This window comes from Guillardia theta, assembly GCF_000315625.1.
Source record: "Guillardia theta CCMP2712 unplaced genomic scaffold GUITHscaffold_5, whole genome shotgun sequence".
NCBI lineage: Eukaryota > Cryptophyceae > Pyrenomonadales > Geminigeraceae > Guillardia > Guillardia theta.
The window spans coordinates 931066-951688 of record NW_005434669.1 but is presented as its reverse complement, the minus strand read 5'-3'; the positions used below and the strand labels follow the sequence as shown (position 1 = coordinate 951688).

Below are 20623 nucleotides of genomic sequence, written 5' to 3'. Positions count from 1 at the left end.
TGAGTTGCAGACCGTCCCTGGGATTAGGATCAGCGACACTGGGGACCTCTCCTTCGAGCCCAACCAGCTCGTCTTCGGCCGCGCATACTTTGACGTCCAGCTCTTTGATGACGGAGGAACTGCCTGGGGAGGAAACGATCGTTCGCAGGTCAAACGGTTTTACCTCCTCTGGGGGAATGCGGACTCTCAGCCAGCCATGCAAGAGCAGGACGTGGTCGAGGTTGACGAGAACGTCGTCGTCGGCCAGTCTCAGACTTTCCTCTACTTCGCTGACCCACGGGCCTCTCCCACTCTGCCCCCGACGTCACCGCCGACCTATGGCGACCAGCGGATCATTACGGATGGCTCGTTCGAGGTGATGCCGAAGAGCGAGGAAGGGAAGATCTGCTTCAGGCAGCAGCCCGTGATCGATGTCGATGGTTCCCTGTCCTTCGTGCTGAGGGAGGGGATGCACGGAAAAGTCTCAATGATGTTCCGGCTGGTCACCAGCTCGTTCAAGACCCCCTGGTCTTACTTCGACATCCTGATCAACCCGATCAACCAGCCTCCTTCATTCTCCCTGGCCCAGCAGACCGTCCAGGTGCTGGAGGACGCTCCAAGGTATCGCGTGCATCAGTTCGCAGGGAACATCAAGAAGGGCCTGTTCTCGGACTCCATGTTCGCAAACAACTCCAACTACACCAACTTCCCTTGCAGCAGTAGTGAGGACAGTCAGTTAGTCACCTTCCATGTGACCTACCTGTCCGGGAACCAGAACCTCCTGTCTGCGTTGTCCATCCTCTCAGATGGAACCCTCGACCTCCTCCTCGCTCCGAATCAGAACGGCAACTTGACTCTGAGCACAACCTTGGAGGACGACGGAGGAGTAGTGAGGCAGGGAGATCAGGCTACCTCCACTCCTCATGTCTGGCGGCTCGAGGTGGTTGCTGTGAATGACCCTCCTTCGTTCGACTTCACTTTGCAGCCTCTGGTGATCGTTGAGGAGAAGTTTTACAACAGAAGGAGCGAGCTTTCGTTCTTCAAGAACCTCCGTTGGGCTCAGTTCGGCGGGAGTTTGGTGGGTCCACGGGACGAGGCCAACCAGTCTCTCTCCTTCCACTTCCACGTCAGCCCGGAGAACTCGACTTTGTTCGAGGACCTTCAAGGGTTTGCCAACGGTACCTTCTACTTCGTGATCCGCCCGTACGCCTACGGCAACAGCACGGTAGAAGTCACGGGATGCGACAACGGGGACAAGAACGCGACTTGCTACACGGCAGGACACAGGCTGACCTTTGTTGTGATCCCCGTCAACTCTGCGCCATCCGTCGGTCTGCCGAGCGACGTCTGGCTGTGGGTCAACCCCTACGACACCCGGGAGTCAGGCATGATGCTGCAGGAGTGGTGCTGCTCTCCCTGCCCCTCCCTTGACCTCTCCTGCAACTTGAACACGGGTTGCTGCAGCCCTTGGACTTCCTGCGGAGGCCTCAGGATCCTTCCTGCTGTTGCCAACTTCTCTGCTGGGCCTTACGAGGCCTTCCAGCATGTCAGCTTCTCAGTGACTGCGGGTGAAGGCAGCGATGTTGACTTGAAGATCGGAGAGAACGGGAACATCACGCTGGTTGTACCCCCGATGTTCTCCGGGAACTCTTCGTTTGTCATCCTCACCACTGACGACGGGGGAGGAGGAGTGATCGATGGGCACCAGGCTGAAAACTCGTCCACCCATCTGTTGACAGTGAATGTCATGCAAGGGTTCCTGCGCATCGCGTTCCAGTTCGACTTGTTCAGTGACGGTCAGCAGACCACGTCAACAGATGAGGTGGTCTCGGGCGTGAGAACAATGATTGCGGGGCAGACTCAGACTGATTGGCTGCCGATCGTTCTTCTGTCGTGCAACTCGTCTGATGAGCAAGTCGCTACGATGGAGTTTGCAGTCATCGCCTACCAACTTTCGTCATTGATGGACATCAACAGCAGAGCCAAGTCTCTCTTCAACTCGAACATCAGCTATGATTCTTTAATGCTCGATCAGAACATGGAGAGCTGGCCGGATCAGTTCGAGGCTGACGCCTTCGGCTGCAACTGCCCCGACAGCATCGCGAGGGTCAACCTGGGCTCCATTTCTCTCCTTTACTCCTTGATGGAGACGAGGAGCCTGACCGAGATAGTCCAGCAACCCCCAGACTTTGACATCTTGACCATCATCGTTGTCAACGAGAGCAGTAGAGTCTCGGTCCCGATCATCTCCAACATCCGCGTTGACAGCGGGCTCTTGATGGAAGACGGCAGTCAGGTTGGCTCCTCCTTCTCTCCCTCCCTCTCTCTCACTGACTCCTGTCTTTGCAGTACGTGAAGTTTGTCGTTGCCCCTTCTCGATTCCGATCGCCGGCGTCTGTATTTCTCTGGAGTCCCTCCAACGGTACCTTCGGAGATTTCTTCCGCAACCCACCGACTGTCAAGGCCTCCTGCTCCCCCTACTGCCTCTCAGCTGAAATCGAGCTGGACACTTCCTTCATCCACGGAGTCGTCGAGCTCTCGGTCACCTTGTTCTCGAGGAGGACTCAGTTGTACACCACCAAGTCGATCCTGGTCGCCATCCAGCCTGTCGCACACCCGCCGAGCGTCCGGCCAAGATATGCCAACAACCTGACCATCCTCGAAGACAACGGAACCTGCGTGTACGACTCCTGTACCTTACACACCTGGCAGTTCAGGCTGTTTGAGGTCTTTGAGGACAAGGACGAGTGGTTCCGAGGAGGCGACACGCTGCATGTGCTAAGCAGCGACCCTGAGCAGGTGGAGGTCCGCACGGTCTACTCTGACTTCGTGTACCTGGAGATTCGGCCAGGGCTGCACGTGCATGGAGTCTTCAACCTGACAGCTGTGGACTCGACCGGCCTGTCGACCTCACCTCCTCTACGGCTTATAGTCCAGCATGTCAACCATCCTCCCTTCGTCCGCAACAACTCCATCCTCAACTACACGCACTACGAAGACATCCAGCCTCCCCCCCTCAACCTCAGTGACATCTTCTACGACGTTGACTTGGAGGATCATCACGACCCGTACGCTCCACCAGACACGTTGACTTACTACGCGGTCAACAGCCGGCCAGACCTCATGGAGATTCAGATCGTTGGGGACAAGCTCGTACAGTACCTCCTGCCAAACCAGCACGGGCTGATTGAGGTGACTGTAACGGCAGTCGATTCTATGAATGTTTCAGTTACAGCAACGTTGACCTTTGATGTGGTGTCTATCCCCGACGCTCCTTTTGTGATGAACCTGCCGACTTTCGTCGCTGGCATCACGATCTATGAGCAGCCTGCGACTGCCCAGGAGCTTCGCTTCAACATCTCTTACATGTTCGGAGACTTTGACGACTGTCGCACTATGGCTATCAAGATTAAGTGTTTTCACAGCGTGCCAGTCGTCGATTTCCTCACCATCACCACGCAGACTAATTGGACATCTTGGTTTCAAGTTGCTATCGAAGGAGATGAGCTGCTGGTCATGCCGCTTCCTTACATGCACTCCTATTCCGTCAGAGAGCTTCACTTTGACATCATAGCGCACGATTTGTACAACCTGACATGCCTCGTCTCAGTTCCGATCTGGATCGTACCAGTCAACAATGTGCCTATCCCTCTTATCACACCCCTGGCGTTCATTGAAGGGCAAGCTCCGGTCAAGTACCTGGTCGGAACCCTCAACGACTTTCCCAGCACAAGTTTCAACCTGTCAACCGATGCGGCTTCCTTAGGGACCATCGCGTTCGTCGACTTCGATGCTATCACCAACCTGTACAGTGACAGCCTTCGTTTCTCCTTGTTCACAGATCAGCCCAGCATGCTCAACGTCTCCCTCCGCGCCTACGTCAACGGTACTGACAGCCCCTGCGCGTTCCCCTTCGAGCACAACGGGCAGATGTACGAGAACTGCACCAACATCGAGTCGATCTACCAGGGTCACGTCTCAGTCTGCAAGGACCAGCAGGGAGACTGGGGTGTGTGCAGGCACATGTTGTCGATAGATTTCGTGCCAGGGCAGTTCGGCCGGGCAGAGATTTTCATCACGGCAACGGATTCATACGGAGGGAGGGTAGAGGCTTCGATTCCTGTGAACGTGTCGATGATCAACACTCCAGTGAACTTCTCGATGCCTTCAGAGCTGAACGTCGTGACCATCACCTCCTCTGAACTTGTGCAGCTGACGACCAAGTCGTCATTCGTTCATATCCATTCCATGGGCTCTAGGTCGCCCCTCCCCAAGTCGGAGGATGAATGCTTCAGGCCGCCAGTGCTGACCACTGACTGCCATAGCAACTCCTCCCCAGGCCAGGTCTACACCTTCCACGTCCAAGTGGCAAACAGGGGCTTGTTTGATATCCTTCCAATCGTGACAGTCCAGGGAGATCTTGTCTTCAAGCTCAAGATTGGCGTCCAGGGATCGACGGTCTTGCAGGTTTCTGCGGTGGACAACGGAGGATACTCAAACGGAGGAGTCAACACGTCAGTGAAGGAGCTGTCCCTGAACGTGATCGAAGTCAACGAGCCCCCCTTCTTCAAGATCAACCCAACGCTTCAGGCCCTCGAGCGAGTCTCCCAGGACCAGACCCTCTACCAGTATGAAGGCTTCGCCTACAACATCGACCCAGGCGCTGGGCTGATCGAGGCATGGCAGAAGCTTACCTTCCATGTCGAGCTTCAGACTGAGGCTCCTGGAATCTTCGAACTTGCTCCTACAGTCTCCCCGAACGGAACCCTCAGCTTCCTCCCCAAGATCTACAGGCACGGCACCTTTCTGTTCCGGGTCTACCTGGAGGATGACGGGGGCGGGAGGAACAGATCCATCGTGAACGAGTTCATCCTAGATCTGCTGCAAGTGAACAATCCCCCTACGTTCTGCATCCCCGACACCCTGACGTTGGTAGCGGAGGAAGAGTTCGTCAGTCCCCAATTCGTCACCAGCATCTCTACCGGAGGGCTGGACGACTGCGTCGACAGCTGCAACTGCTCGGCAGGTCCGTTCGGTCAGGAGAGGACGCAGAATCTCTCCTTCGTCATCGGGTACAGCGCAGACCAGCTGGAGCCCTGTTCTCAATTCGAGGCGAACAACAACATGAGCCTGTTCAAGGTTTACACCGACGGCACAGTTGCGATCCGAGCGATCAACTATGGACAAGTGAACGTGTCGATCACTTTGGTTGACGATGGTGGAGTCGCCAACGGCGGTGTCAACCACACCACCAAAGAGATCCAGGTCTTCGTGAAGAACAAGAACAAGCATCCCTCCTTCACGCTCGCCTCTGACTCGAGGATAGTCGTCAACGCAGGCAGCTCAGGATTTGTTGTGTTTGCGGAGAACGTCAGCTCGGGTTACTGCGAGGAGTTTGCTCAGCCCGTGACCTTCTCGCTCGAGGTGGTTGATTTCTGCCTTGCGAGCATCCGGTCGTCGAACTCAACGGTTCTCGACTTCGAAGAGACTCTCTCCGAATGCTCCCAGCGTCATGCGGCCACTCGGGCTGTTGAAATCTTCGGATGTCCTTCCAGCAACGTCTCCTCTCTCAACTCGACGCTCGAGTCAATCTTCACTGACGGCGAGTGGCCGACCCTCTACCCCAACGGCACGATGCAGCTCAGTCTACAGCAAGGGAGGTTCGGCATATACGTGCTCCGTGTGATCCTGAGCGACGGCGAGCTGTGCTACTCGAGGCAGTTGGAGTTTGTAGTCCAACCAGTTAACGTCGCGCCATCCATGGAAATGCCGGAATTCTTCAACACGACCGAGCACCCATCAATTGTGCGTGCTCTGTGTGCTTTGCTTCTTCTTGCCAATCTGACTTGCATGCCGCAGGGGTCTACGGTGGACCAGCCTTGGGTCCACGTCATCAGGAACGTGCGGGCCGGGGTGTGGGAGGACTATCAAAAGATCCGGTTCACCATCCGCGGTCTGGGAGTGACACCCCTCGTACAGTGCGCCAAGGTTGCCCGATATAGTGAGATTTGACTAGCTGCTGACTTGACTCGCAGATGTTCTGCAACGACACGCAAGATCGCTCGTACGACCCGGCCTGTTCATACCCTCAAGACGGCTCTGCCCTCGTCGTCTGGTCTGGACAGTTTGAACCCTGCGCTTCCCACGTTGCGGAACTCGTGATCTGGTGATAGCTAGGAATCTCCATTTCCCGCTGCTGACGTGGCGCCAGGCCGTTCCCGTACTTCTATGGGGTCCAGGTGCTGGAAGTCACTTTAGAGGACGACGGTCCTCTCGAGACAATGCCTACCTCCTTCGTCGGAAACCTCGAGGAAATTGCTCCAGCCAACATCTTGCATCAAAACGTGACGGTGAATTGTTGCTGCTCGCGCAAACCTGGTAGTGACATTCTCGTCAGATTGAGATCGGGGCTGTGAATCAAGCGCCCAAGTTCGACCTGGCGTCGCAGGATGTGTATGCACTGCAGGATTCGTCCTGCTTCAGTCTCCCTCCGTTCCAGAGTGATCTTGCAAGAGCAAAGTGCAGGAGGTGACAGTTCGAAAGTGTGTATGCATGAAGTGTGATGGTTTGTTCCAGGAACGAAACAAGAACTTATGTTCGGATGGGGTTTGCTGTGAACATCTCCAAAGGAGACCCTGTCGAAGATCCGTTGCAGACTGTCACTTTCTACGTACAGACTTTGACGAGGAATGGGCAGTTTCTGGAAGAAGAACCATCCATCTCTGCAGACGGAACTCTGTCCTTCAAACTGGCTCGATCGCAGTTTGGAGTTGGAAACTTCACGGTCTTCAGCATGGATTCGTTCAATGTGACATCGCAGATCAAAGTTTTCCGCATCATCGTGATCGATGTGAATGACAGACCGTACTTCTACATCTCGCCCGTTGTTTACGCGCTGGAAGGATCCGACTTCAATGCCATCGTCTGTTCCGACATAACCAGAGACTCGTCGGGGATACCAGCGAGAGATACGGAGAAGATCCAGACTTTGACTTTCTTGGTTCACGCTTTCAGCCCGGAGTTCTTTTTAGTGGCGCCAGCGATCAACACGAACGGCGCCATGACATTCAAACCCAGACAGTTTGCCTTCGGCTCGATCAGGGTCAGCGTGCAGCTCAAGGACAACGGCGGCACCGCCAACAACGGCAAAGACACGTCTGTAGCTAGGAATGTGACCCTAATTGTGTTGCCTGTCAACGAGGTAACTCCTTCTCGCGCGCTCTCTCTTTCTGACTGTCGTCACTCACAGAAACCAACTTTCTCCCTTAGCTTCGGAGTCTACATTTTGGAGTCTCCCAACTTGCGCACTGTGACAGGATTTGCCAACAATCTCACGGTAACAACTACCTAACCTCTTCGCTCCTGCCTCGCGATCTCTTTAACAGACAAACCAGGCTGGTCCACCCAACGAGAGAGGGATATGCAACGTGATCCCTGGAGGGTGCGAGAGTCAGAGCTTTAAATTCTTCACGATCAACGTGTCGAATCCAAACCTATTCGTGATCCTCCCTACCATCCAAACAGACGGAACTCTGATCTTTCAGGTACCAGTGCCGTCCTGTCGACTTGACCGTCTGCTCAAGATTGACCTTTCTTTTCAGACGTGTAAGTTCTGCACCGGCATGACGACCTTTTGCGTTGGGGCAGAAGACTCTGGCTACAAGCCTCCCATTGACCTGTCAGGTCAAAACACATTCTCTCAGTGATCCTCCTCCTCACGACCAATGCAGGTTGCAAGATTTGCGATGGGAGCTTGACGTCGAACGCGACCTGCTGCTATCAGCAGGAAATGGTGAGGGCGCGAGCGCGGTTCTTTGATCTTCTGACCATTCGCTGAAGAGCGTCGGCACGTATGGCAGCAATGCTTCCGACGCCAAGTGCGCGGAGATATATGTCGAGCCAGCAGACGCGAGGCCGGGTACGACAGCTCCTGCCTGTTGACCCTACTGACGGCTCCACAGGCTTCCGGCTCTCATGGAACGTCACGTGCAACACTGTTGACATCCAGTCTGCCAACTGCATCTGCCCGCAGTACCCTTACATCCCCATGAAGTCGAACCTCTCCATGATGATGGATGGGTACGTAGCGGCTGCTTCTCCCACCGCTCCCTGACGCTCCCACAGTTCCCTCGCCTTCCACAGTTCCAACGCCTCTGCCTGTACCAGCCTTGTCGGGCCCCGCGCTTCCGAGAACTTCGTGCAAGTGCGAGTGGTGGAGGATGGCGGCCGGTACGCGATTTCTTCGTTTGCGACCACAATAGCAGCAGCGGAGGATTATGCGGAGCCAACGGACACAGTGATCACAGCTCCTTCGAGCAGCAGCTTGCAAGAAGGGGACCTTCAGTTCATGCAGAGTCTGCCTGACAACACGTTCTTGACTGCCGGGTTGGAGTTCGCGTCGAGTCGCACTAAGTCGGGGAGAGGTCACCAACGAATCGATGCGCTAACGCTGGTTGACTATCAACACAGGCTTCTCCGTCTTTCCGGAGCCAGTGACCAACACGATCTCCCTATGGGATGATACGACAGCTGGACTTCAGTTTGTTGACCGAAGATCGCACAACGAGGCAATCTTGACTTGACTTGACATCTTTGACTGCTCGATTGATTTGTTTGACTTCCTCTCCAGGACCGTGTCCGCTTCCTTGCCAACTCTCAAGTTGACACCGGAGATCAGTCAACGGCTGGCAATCCGATCGATGTCCTGCATGACGTCTGTAGACTGGGATCGTTCGACAGCTCAGTAACCGGATCGTTCTACTCAGCTACAGGGTGCGAGCTCCTGTTCAACAGCGAGCTCTACTCCAACAACCTCACGTACGAGTCCCAATCCGATTGGGACTACGTGGTGGGCGACTGGGAGTTCAGCTCCCGGTCCATGTACGTGAACAAGGCGCAGGGCCCGATGAAGGTAAACAAGTTCGGCAAACAAGTGAATCAGTCTGTCACCTGCGACAGCCGGGTGTGCCGGTACGAACGTGAAAGGATAATTAATAGCGATTGCGCCGAGAAGTATCCTACCTGGATCTCCCCAGCGACAATTCGAGACAACTCAGAGCGATTAGGAGCAGCGGTGCTCCTCGGCACCCTCGGCACCAACGGCCCTGCCTGCAAGGATGCCACCAACGAGTTCGATACAGTCAGGGAGCAGTCCTTGAGCATTGAGAACTTCCTGAGTTCTGTCGACGACGTGGAGGCGCTTCTGTTTGACGCGAACGTTAACACGGGGCTTTTGATCACCGACAACATCGATGACGTTGTGACCGGAGACCCTGCCACCTCGCAACTGCCGCTGGAGGAATTCTATGGAGAAGCTCTGTTCCAAGTGAACGCGTCCTTTAAGATCGAGCATGCTCTCTTCAGTGCTATGCAAAGGAACAAGTGCAGCTGGACTCGGACCAGCAACTGTGGCTGTGAAAAGGGGGTCCGTATGACCTGGCGCTTTGAAGGATCAGGGGTAATAATTTTCTCTTTCGCTCTTGCTGTAGAGAAACCGGACGCAAAAATCTCCCACTACCAGGGGTTCCAGTCGCTGGGCGTCTGGCCCGGGATCGGATACGTCACCTTCGTGGAGTGGACATCGGATGTTACCTTCAAGGAAGGCGAATGGATTCACTACGTGGCCACCTACGACGGAAAATACTCGAGAATTTACGTGAATGGGGAGGAGAAGTTGAAGCAGTACATGTGTACGGCTGTCTGCCCCGATGAAAGCTGCTCTTGCGGAAATATCATATATCCGGCGGCCTACCACACCTGCCCGGATTTCTGCACCTGCCCAAATGCTGAATGCGAGAAGAAAAAGTGCCCCTGTGGGTCCAATGGAATTTTCAAAGGATGCCTTGACAACAACGATGTTGATGGGAACACGCTTGTGGGGATCGGAGTATACATAGAGAAGAATCCTCCTTCCGTAGCAAAGCATGCAGGATTGCTGAAACATCTCCGAATCATGAAGAAGGCCATGCCAGCCGATTACATCATGCAGAGATACATGAACTACTCGTACATCTTCCCATTGAAGAACGTGCCTGACAGGTTCTGGTACAAGTCCACAGGGCAGGGAAACATTGACGCGCCATCTTGCCAGCCCAAAGTTCCGCTAACGTCACCCAACATTACTTACGTGAACACTGAGAGTCTTCTAGACGCAGTCTTCACTGTAAGAGGACTGTTCGCGCAGAACAGCCAGTATCGGGCGATGTTCTCCTTTACGGGTGTGGACGGCAAGCAGAGCATCACGACTAGCTGCTCCATGGAGTCTGTGAACGCTCTGAACTGCATGTTGCCCACCAAGAGAGCCTGGAACTTCGGAGTGAGGGCAAGCATCTTGTCTATCGTCGAAGTCAATGGAGGTGTCGAGCAGTACCTGTGGAGCCGTGCTTGTCTTATTGCCATCTGTGGGTATTTCGATCGCAATAGTCCTTATCGAGTAGCGGACAAGCCCTGGTTCGTGTCGGCAGATTGTTGCAATGTTGCCAACTGCGGTCCTTTCTCCACCACCAAGGATCAGTGCTCCTGCACGACTAACTTGATGTACTCGAACGCAATCTCAGGCTCCATCACTTACATATACATGATCTCGCACTCCAAGTCCCTGGCGCTTCAGAGCGACGGGTCGCTGACCAGGATCCAAAACATTGCGCAGACCAAAGACAACTCCGTGGCTTCATGGATGGACTTTGGGGTGTTCGATGACGTCCAGAGGCCTTTCAGCTCCTACTCATCGCTGCTCATTCTCGGGAGCTCCAACATCAGGTTTGAGACGATCGGCAGCAGGGACTACCTGTTCGGGGTGAACTTTTGGGATGGTCTACAGCATGAGACCCTGTCACCGATCTTCGAGGTGAAGAGGACGGGAACTTCGTATCTGCTTTCCCATGTCCAGAGCATTCCCACTTCTGCTCCACGGGACATCGTCTTGTTCAAGTTCCAGGAGGTACAGTACGTGGTAGTGGTCAATTACAACTCCAACAGCAAGATCTTGAAATGGAATGGCCCCTTGCCGGTTGATAACATTCAAGTCATGGACAGAGGACGCGGGTACATCAATGGCGACCTGAGAATGTTCTGCAAGCAGGGAAGTGCAGGCGACGCTTGTCGTATGCGCACAGGGTCAACCAACATCAACTCGTTCAAGGGAAGCTTCGTCGTAGACGGGTCTGTGACAAGTGGCTTCTTGGGTACGATCACAAATGTGAGTATCGAGCAGACGGATGCTTACTTGCCCGACTTTGACATCAAACCGGTTTACTCCAACACATTCCAAGTGATGGACGATTCGATCACCTCGTTCAGGGTTGTCAAACCTACCAAGTTCTGTTGGCCTCGGCTTATTCAGACGGTGGAAGTGATAGGAAACTCAACTATCGGTTGCTCAAACACCTCGCAGTTCGTGATGAATCTGACGGCTTTGAATCGCAAGGACGTCAAGCAGGGGCTTGTCGTCAACGTTAAGAGTGTCGACTCCAACGGTACCATCCTTGAACTTGATGTCCCGAATGTCTCCATGGCCTGTGAGCCTCTGCTGCTCCCTCTGGACTCCAAGACCTGCCGATGCCTCCTGGGAGACTGGCGCAACTGTCTCCGCCTCTCACCCTCCATCGACTCCTTCCAACTCGGATCTGTTGAGCCTGGCGGCTTCCAGGCCCAGGTGACCCTCGACAAGAGCGCCGTCATGGCGGGGTCGAAGCTGCTTAACCATGGGCAAGGCTACCTCGCCGATCCTACTTTGAAAGTTTCCCTTCCCAACGACGCAACCTGGGACCCAACACTAGCGACCTGCCTCGGTAGCAGCCTACAAGAATGCTTCGGGTTGGTGAGGGCTCAAGGCTCCTACAAGTGCAACGGAGGAGACAAACACAACTTTCCTTGCTTCACCTTGGGCAACGACCCTCTGTGTCAAGGAAATTCGACCTACGATAACGTTGTCTACTGGGAGAACGGAGTGTGTGCGGTGACGAAGAAAGCGCTAGTGATCGCTGCTCCTGTCATAGACGCTCCTTCTCAGGCTGCTCCGAGATACTTCAGCCAGCAAGACGAATCTTGGACACCCTCGCCGGTGGTAAGCAGACTCAGTCCGGTCAACCTCAATGACGAGCTGAAAATCCCGGTGGTTGGGGCATCGGGCCTTGCAATCTTCGAGCAGCCCGACCACTACCTCCTCTTCTTCTCCTTGTACTTGGACCCCCTCACCAACAGCTACGGCACGCTCCCCCAAGTCTTCAAGTTCTTCGACTTCTCCTCCATCCAGCAGGTGGACCAGTCCCACCTCTCGCTCATCCACGACGTTTACAGCGTCAGCACTACCTCGATCCCTACCTGTCGCCAAGTGTGCAGCATCAACATCGGCGTTGAGATCTGCGAGCCTATCTGCACCGACTACGTCCTCTACGTCTTCTACGCCAGTATCGCCTTCGGCGATTCGGTCTTGTACCAGTGGAATGCAGCTTCTTCAGAGCTCCTTCCCATCCAGTCTCTCGGAGTTCAAGGCGTCATGACAGCCAGGCCGTTCGCTCTCTTTGGCAGCAACTACCTAGTCGTCAACCTGCAGGACCAGTCCTCCATCATGTACAGGTGGAACGGAACGCTCTTCCTCCAGTCCAACGACATCAACACCCTCCCCAAGGACGTGGCAGGCGGTCAAATCCTGACAACCACCTCCTGCGACTCTCTCGTGATTGACACGCCCAACAACGTCTCGTTCTTGCTGGCAGGCAGCTGCGACGGGCAGTCGTCTAAGTTGTACCGCTCACGAGTAGAGAGGGTTACTGGGATGCAGGTGCCGGTCAAGGTGGCCATCAAGGATGTGTCAACTAGCAAGTCATTCGTGTACGTGGCGAGTTATGACAGTCAATCGATCGCGCTGTTCGAGTACTCCAGCACCTTCTACTACAAGTCGACCATCTCGGGGCTGCTTAACCCGAACATGAACGGACTGAGCGACATCGAGGTGTCCGGCAGCCTCCTGTACTGCATCAGCTCATTGGGGGAAGGAGATGGAGCAATCCATATCTTCTCCATCAGTTCAGAAGGAACTCTGTCCCTTGTGACCACCGTGAGAGCGTCCGACGCTGAGCACGGGCTCCGAGGGGCTCGTGCGTTCGCCATCTCCAACAGCTACCTGTTCTCAGTCTCCCTCTTCGACAAAGCCGTAACTGCGTTTAAAGTGCAAGGCAACGGCTTGCAGTACTTGGATCACGTCTACAGCGGCGAGAGGTTGATAGATCGTTTCCCTTCCCCTCCCCCTCTCTACACCAGCAAGACAGTGTCAGAGCCAATCGGGCAACCAGTTGAATGGTTGTCAGGCTCGTTTCCTGCTCGATTCAGTGATGGCTATCCCTGGAGCAGTCATGCCTACACAGCCAAGATGTGTCAGATCGAAGACAAGACTTTGTTCTTCGTGGTCCCCGGGCAGTTTGGCGACCAGACCCCGGGCCCTGTGCTGATCTACCAGTGGAAGAACGGGACATTTGTGAAGCTTTCGGAGTTCTCCTCCGAGCTTTCAGCCACCGACGTTGCCTGCATATTCGATTACGACTCTGAGGGCGTCGGCTGGAACTTCATCGTGATCTCGGACGACCTTGGGGCATCGAGGATGTACAGGTTCAACCCGACACTGCAGAAGTTCTACTTGTTCAACACCCTCCCCAAGAGCTTGCCGGGGGGCACCTCGATCCCTCCTGCATGCGGCGCCGACGGCTCCTGCTCCTCGTCCAACGAGTTCGTCATCCCCGGCATAGACCGACCTGTTCCTCCCTGGACAGGCAACCCGCACGACTCGATCCGAAGGCTTCACGAGTTCAAGATCGATGACGTCAGCTACTTGGCTGCTGCTAGCTGGTGGCCGGACACCGGCAACGGGTACTCGTGGTTCTCGTACCTCTACCGTTGGCAGGCGTCCGGCTTCACTCAGGTGGCTGACAACACGACGGCCAAGGCGTCTGGGTTCGCAACGTTCCAACTTCTGGAGACTGACGGGGCCAACGACGTTAGCACGATGACGGTTAGCCAGCCGTGTGACTCTGACCCGACGGTGACTTGCTCGATCGACTTGCTGCTGGTGGTCAACTACGGCAGCGTCTCTAACGCCTCGGTCAACGTCTACCGATATTCCAGCAGCGGCCTCAACAAGTTCACCGGCAACCCCGGCGCCTTCTACAGCATCCAGGTGATCCCTGGAAAGGCCATGACGGGGGTGGAAGCGTTCAGTGTGAATGGGAAGGATTACATAGCCATCTCGATGCAGTGCGGGAGTTCGGGGGTAGCTGGATGTAACCCCATCTCGATCTATGAGTGGAAGCAGAAGCAGTTTGACTTGTTCTACAACCATGTTTCTTCCATGTCGCCCATCACCGATGTCACGGCCCTCAGGTTCTTTGCCTGGGCAGGAGAATACTACCTCGCCTTCGCACAAACCAAGTGTCTGCTCCTCAACACGAGTTCTTGCGAATGCAAGGCAACCCCGTGCGTTGAGGTTCAGAGCGGCGTTCTGCAGTGGAACAGGATCTCGAAAAAGTTCGACGAGATGCTCTCCTTGACGGACGCCACCAACGTCAGGCTCAGGGGCGTTCCGGTTCCCGACTCCTTTCTCACGCAGCACAAGCAAGCCCTCAGGTTCCCCATAGGTTACGTTCGCTCCATCAACTTGGCGATAGTTGACGGCATCATGCTCCTGCTCTACTCCAGCTTGACCCAAGGAGCCGTCAGCGTCGAGTGGGACTTCCCAGAGATCGTGGGATTCAACGGGCTGCGATCGATTGTGGCCGACACAACAGCGTCGGTTGTCTACGCCGTCGCATCGGAAGACTCGGCGCTTGTAGCCCTCAAGTTTCAATCTAACAGCCTTAAGTTCATCCAGACATGGTCGCAGGACCCACTGCCCATGAGCCGCACCCTCTTCTCCTTCTGGCAAGGCATCGTCGGGCTCAAGGGCGTACAGGACGTCTCCTTGTCCAGTGACAACGAGCTGCACGTGCGAGCGTCTCCTCCCAAGGGAGAGTCGCTATGCAGGAGGGAGAGGATCTGGCCGGGATGGGCCCTCCCGTTCAGCACTGAGTTCTCACAGCCCCTCCCTTGCCAGCTCGTCACCTTCACCGTGACGCAGATCTCGACGAGCAACGAGAACTTGTTCAGCCTGTCTCCCTACATCACCAGCGACGGCCTCCTGGTGTTCGAAACGGCCCAGGGGGAGAACGGAGAGGCTCTCTTCTCCGTTTCCTTGCAAGACGACGGGCTCGCCAACGGATGGGTCGCCTACTTCGATCCGATCTTCTACTCCGGGAGGGCCTACACCCCCCAAGTCCTGCAGCTCCTCCCCGCCGGCGAGTTCGTTTCCAAGGTCTCACACTTCAAGGTGGTGGTGGATAGCAGGAACAGCGCGCCATACTTCACAGCGACGCCGATCCAGGTGGTTCAGGGAGACGTGAGCCACTCGGTTGTCTTCACTTCCCAGCTGAGCGCCGGCGCCCAGAACGAGTTCGACCAGGTCCTCACGTTCACGTTCTCGTGGAATTTCAGAGATTTCTCTGCTGGGAAACAATGCAAGGAGCAAGACGCCCTTCTCAGCTCGTTCACCGTCTCTCCGACCGTCGACAACCTTGCCATCTGCAAGCAGAAGTGCGTCCAGGCCAACTGCAGGTACCTCACATACAACCCCGCGTTGGGGAGGTGCTACTCTTCGTCCGTGTGCAGTCTGGTAACTTCTACTGCGAGCACAGCTGTCTTGCTGTATCCAGGAGGATTCTTCAAGGAGGCCCTGAAACTCGATGTGGTCAAGAATACAACAGCGACTCTTCTCTACGGAGTTGCCAGCTTCACTCCCTTCCCCGAAGCACGGGGAGTGTTCACGTTGCAGGCGACGGTGTCGGACAACGGGGGTCAGTCAGTGCTAACTGGGAGCAAGAACACTTCGGCCCCTCAGCAGATCACGCTGACAATCATCTCCAAGAACAATCCTCCCACCTTCGACCTGCCCCAACAGGTCCAGGTTCAGGCGAACTCAGGTCAGAACCTTGTTACCGAGTTCCTCTCGAACGTGAGCGCTGGGATCAACGAGTGCCTCTGCGGCTTCTCCTGCCTCTACGACATCTCCATCACCCCCTGCCAGATCGTCTCCTTCACTGTCGTCTCTGTCTCCGCGGGCAGCATGACCTTCCCACCCTCGTACCTGTTCTCTGCTTCCTCCTTCGACACTGCCACAGGAAGCTTCTCCTTCTCCCTCGTCCCTCACATCTCCGGCGTCTACAAGGTGTCCCTGGCTGCCACCGACAACGGTGACGCCATTCTTGGAGGGCCGGAGGTGGGAGGCATCAACAGGACGATCCAAGATTTCAGCATGAGCGTGCTGCTCGTCAACGAACGGCCCACGTTCTCCGTGCCGACCCAGGTCCTCGAGATCGTCGAGTCAACGTCGAGCGGAGTCAGGTCGGGAGGGAGTTACTTTAACATCCAGTCGGCGGGCTCGGGGAATCCGGAGATTGACCTGTTCTTCTCAGTCAACATCACAGTCCTTGACATCTCCTGCTTCCTCCCCTCCGGCCGGCCGCTGGCTTGCTCGTCTCTCTTCGAGAGCTACCCAGTCTTCGACGCCAAGGGGGGAGTCTCCTTCGTCTCCTACCCCAACTCCCACGGCAACGTGACCCTCACTGTCCTCATGGCCAACACGGGCCCTCTGCCTCCCGGAGGCTTCGCGACGTCCCTTGCCTACGTCTCCATCCTCAACATCAACAAGCCGCCCAGGTGTGACTTTCTCCAGCGTTACCTCATGGTCGAGGACGCTGGGCCCACGATCATCAGCAACTTCGTGCAGAACGTGCAGCCTGGCCCGGCCAGTGAGAGTTGGCAGACGGTCTTTATACGAGTGCAGGCGGTCGACGAATCTCCCTCCTCCTTCGTGGTGGCCCCAATCGTGGACTCCAACGGAAACCTCTTCGTGCACCTTGCCCCCTACTTCTTCGGCACAGCAACCTTCCAGGCTGTTTGCCAGGATGACGGAGGGAGTTTGAACGGAGGGAACGACCAGTCCGTTCCTGTCAAGGTTCTGATCAAGATTCTCCCGCGTCCGAGAATCTTCTCGGTAGCAACTGAAACCTCCACGACTCCAGGGAGCTCTCTGATGGTGTACGGTCGTTACTTCTCCTATCAGCTCTCCGACGTTTGCGAGCGTTCGAGTGTGCGCACCAACATCTACATCGGCCAGCAGCCCTGCGGGCAAACGACTGTCGAGGGGGATGAGGCCTGCCGTTGCGACTTTCCGCCGGTCAAGTTCGGAGTCAGCGACCTGCTCGTCGTCGCCGACATCCGTTGCGACGCTCTCAACTCAACTGTCAACGTCACAGTGACGGGGGTAGGCAACGGCTCCTTCGTCAATCCGCTCTTCCTTGCTGCTGGTCTCAACTACTTCGGCCTTGGGTCCAACGAGTACCAGCCTACCCTTTGCAACTCCTCCTGCTCCGGCAACAACACCTCAATTTTCAACGAGACCTGCGTCCTGTGCTCTGACAACTCGACTGTGCTCGCACCTCCCTCCTCTTCAGGTTTCCAAACTTCCAAACAAGACGTCGCGCGCGTTCAGAAGTCCAACCTACCCATCGAGGGAGTGGTCAGAGCTGCGTGTGTAGCCAATCGAACGGTCCGTTCCCTCATCTCTTACAATACTTCCCTCCGGCTCCATCCCCTCACCTTGTACCTCTCCTCCTCTCCTCCTCTCTTGTTTCTACCCCTCTTCTCCCCTCTTCTCTCCCCTTCTCTCCTCCTCTCCTCCTCTTTTCCCCTCTTCTCTCTACCCCTCTCCTCTCCTCTTCTCTCTTCCCCTCTTCTCCCTTCTTCTCTCCTCCTCTCCTCCCCGGCATGCACCTTTGACCCTCTCGCTCTCCAGGTCTATCTCGGTGGGAGTTTCTCGAGGGTCTCTCAGAAACGGATCGAGTATGCAGTCCGATGGGACCTGCAGCAAGACATCAACAACGCCGATGTTGCTGTCAAGACGCTCGCAAGAGGGGTCAACGGAGCTGTCAACGCCATCAGCAGCTATGCGGTAGAAGAGGAGGAGGGGAGGAGCCTGTCTCTGACCTCTCTCAGGGCTGGATTGTCTACGGAGGAAGCTTCACCTTTGCTCTTCAGACTCACGGCAACCCGTTACGTAGCGGCGGGCTGGTGGCATGGAATGAGATGAAGGAGGTCCAACCCATAAATCTTCCTTCCCTTCGTGGATCCCGCAACACCTCTCCCTCCCCTCCACCTTCTCCTCTCCCTCCCCTCCACCTTCTCCTCTCCCTCCCCTCCACCTACTCCTCTCCCTCCCCTCCATCTTCTCCTCTCCCTCCCCTCCACCTACTCCTCTCCCTCCCCTCCACCTACTCCTCTCCCTCCCCTCCACCTTCTCCTCTCCCTCCCCTCCACCTTCTCCTCTCCCTCCCCTTTCCTCTTGCCTCTCCTTCAGCAGCTCATCTCCTGCTTACCTGCATTCTTCCTTCTCTCCCCCGCCCCCCCCACCCACCCCCTTATCAAAGGTTCATCGCTGACGACGTGGCGGCAGGAGTGGTCGTTGGTGGGGAGGAGCAAGCTCAACGGCAACGTCGAGTCGATGGCGGTGTTCCGAGGGCAGCTGATCGTGGGAGGAAAGTTCAAGACGCTAGCCGGCCTGAACGTGAACAACGTGGCGTCCTATGAAGGCGACGTGAGCAGGTTCAGGAAATTCATAGGAGTGGCTCTCGATTGACGTGTTGCGAACAGCTGGAATGGATGGAAGACGTTGGGGGGGGGCATACCCAACGGGCAGATTTCAGCGATGATAGCAGATGAGAACATGCTCTACGTCGGCGGAGACTTTGTGAGAGATCCTGCGTAGCTTTCCTTCCCTCTGACTTGCTGCCAAGATGTTCAAGGGGAACTTGTCGTCGAGAAACATCGCTCAGTGGGACGGTCAGGCCTGGAGTGGCTTGCAGGACGAGGCCTGCCTGCGCCGATGTGCACGAACAAGGTGAGCAGGGGCATCATGGAAGGTTGCGAGGAGCGGGCGAGGAAGCGAGCAGGGGAGGGAAGAGCACACTCTCAGTGGAGGGACTTTCTCGTCAAGGAGTGATGCGAGAGGAAAGGAGTGATGCGAGAGGAAAGGAGTGATGCGAGGGGCAAGATGCGATTTGATGTCTGACTTGTACTCGTACAGTGACCATGTGGCGTGCGAGTCGGAGAACTGCGAGCTCAACGGCCCCGTCAGCTCTCTCGCCGTGGCTGGAGGGTCTCTCTTTGTTTCAGGGCTCTTCACGACGGCAGGGGGGAAGGAGGCGATGCATGTAGCTCGCTACCGTGACAGGGCCTGGCTGAGCATCGGGGCCGTCGAGGGCTCAGTCTTCTCCCTCATGATCCAGGCATCCTTTCCAGCAGCAGCCCAGGACGAGCAGCAGATCCAGGACCCCTCGTTCCCTGCCTTCTGCCTCCTGGTGGGCGGCTCCTTCTCCTCCGTCCGGACCAACAGCAGCGTCCTTGTCACCAACAACCTTGCACGGGCCTGCTTCCGGTCCTCCGACATGTGGGACTGGGATCGAGTGTCACTGGTGGCCGGCGGAGATGTGATACAGTTCCTGGCGATGGTGTGAGACGATTGAAGGATGTGAAACGATTTTTCGATCTTTTACACGCCTCTCACATGCCACCCCTGCAAGTTTGAATGCGAATCCCTGTTTCGTCACAAAAGACCAGTTCCAACCCCCCTCACACAATCCATCCAAGTCATCACTCAAGGTCTTCGAGCTGTTTCCAGCCTCCCCTTTCTGTCTCGGCGAGTACGAATTCATCTAAGATGTCGCGATGAGAAGAGATTCTAATCAGCTGCTAGTACGGGAACTCAACGGGGGGGGGGCGCACAAAGTGAACGTGTTTATGTACAGAATGTGACAATCTCATAACGTCTGACTTCGCTATCGTGCAGCTTCTCAACTGACAGCTTGTCGACTTCAATCTTCCATTGACTCTCGGGCTCCACTTGCAGTGCCAACCTTGTCGATGAGAGTGGTTGTTGTGGCGTTGTCTCAACTACAGATCCGAGTGCCTTGGCTTCAAGGAACGAGTGCAAGAGCTCTTGTTTCTCCTGCTCGACGCTCTTAGCGTCGTTTAACCGAGCGCGATCAAGCTCAGATAGCCTGTTCCTTTCACATCAGCGTTGCTGCCAGACACCCGAGACTATCAACCTCACCTAGTCAGTCGACATCTCCTGCTGTCCCAGACGTAGTCTCGGTACATGGGCCTTGCACATTGGTTCACGGGGTCAAGCTGAGGGTTAAGGAAGTAGTCGATCTCTTGCTTGTTCGAGCCAGCGACGTTGTAGCCCAGGAACTGCAGAGTTTGACAAGCACAGCAGAGTATGCTGGTCTCTATAGTCTCTTTGCGGCATTCCAAACACTTGACGTCCTCTCGAAGCTCTAACGGTTGACTGATTTCGGAACCCATGGAGAACCTTTGTCGCCCTTACAACATCGGATCTCTGTCTCTCTGTCTCTCTGTCTCTCTCTATCTCTCTGTCTCTCTGTCTCTCTATCTCTCTCTGTCTCTCTGTCTCTCTGTCTCTCTGTCTCTCTCTCTCTCTCTCTCTCTCTCTCTCTCTCTCTCTCTCTCTCTCTCTCTCTCTCTCTCTCTCTCTCTCTCTCTC

General features: G+C 55.6%; 2 protein-coding genes across 2 annotated transcripts in view; one reads left to right on the top strand and one right to left on the bottom strand.

Moving 5' to 3' along the window:
- The window catches only part of GUITHDRAFT_132860 (hypothetical protein), a gene marked incomplete at both ends in the record, with an annotated part of 28297 nt that extends 8723 nt beyond the window's left edge, over nucleotides 1-19574 (top strand). The window contains 21 exons of the mRNA XM_005840736.1: nucleotides 11-2275; nucleotides 2329-5784; nucleotides 5839-5967; nucleotides 6015-6145; nucleotides 6191-6329; nucleotides 6377-6507; nucleotides 6556-7180; nucleotides 7229-7315; nucleotides 7374-7523; nucleotides 7581-7662; nucleotides 7710-7771; nucleotides 7819-7897; nucleotides 7941-8058; nucleotides 8104-8431; nucleotides 8609-17611; nucleotides 17858-18013; nucleotides 18058-18156; nucleotides 18515-18663; nucleotides 18712-18808; nucleotides 18855-18958; nucleotides 19145-19574. Of these exons, the coding sequence (XP_005840793.1) occupies nucleotides 11-2275; nucleotides 2329-5784; nucleotides 5839-5967; nucleotides 6015-6145; nucleotides 6191-6329; nucleotides 6377-6507; nucleotides 6556-7180; nucleotides 7229-7315; nucleotides 7374-7523; nucleotides 7581-7662; nucleotides 7710-7771; nucleotides 7819-7897; nucleotides 7941-8058; nucleotides 8104-8431; nucleotides 8609-17611; nucleotides 17858-18013; nucleotides 18058-18156; nucleotides 18515-18663; nucleotides 18712-18808; nucleotides 18855-18958; nucleotides 19145-19574 (17820 nt within the window). The remainder of the gene's footprint in view (nucleotides 1-10; nucleotides 2276-2328; nucleotides 5785-5838; nucleotides 5968-6014; nucleotides 6146-6190; nucleotides 6330-6376; nucleotides 6508-6555; nucleotides 7181-7228; nucleotides 7316-7373; nucleotides 7524-7580; nucleotides 7663-7709; nucleotides 7772-7818; nucleotides 7898-7940; nucleotides 8059-8103; nucleotides 8432-8608; nucleotides 17612-17857; nucleotides 18014-18057; nucleotides 18157-18514; nucleotides 18664-18711; nucleotides 18809-18854; nucleotides 18959-19144) is intronic.
- A 281-nt stretch (nucleotides 19575-19855) lies between these two features.
- GUITHDRAFT_100781 (hypothetical protein) lies at nucleotides 19856-20424 on the bottom strand (the record flags this gene model as incomplete). The annotated part of the gene is made up of 2 exons (XM_005840735.1): nucleotides 19856-20117; nucleotides 20171-20424. 2 exons carry the CDS (start codon nucleotides 20422-20424, stop codon nucleotides 19856-19858), a joined length of 516 nt encoding a protein of 171 aa, XP_005840792.1.
- Between the last annotated feature and the right edge of the window lie 199 nt (nucleotides 20425-20623).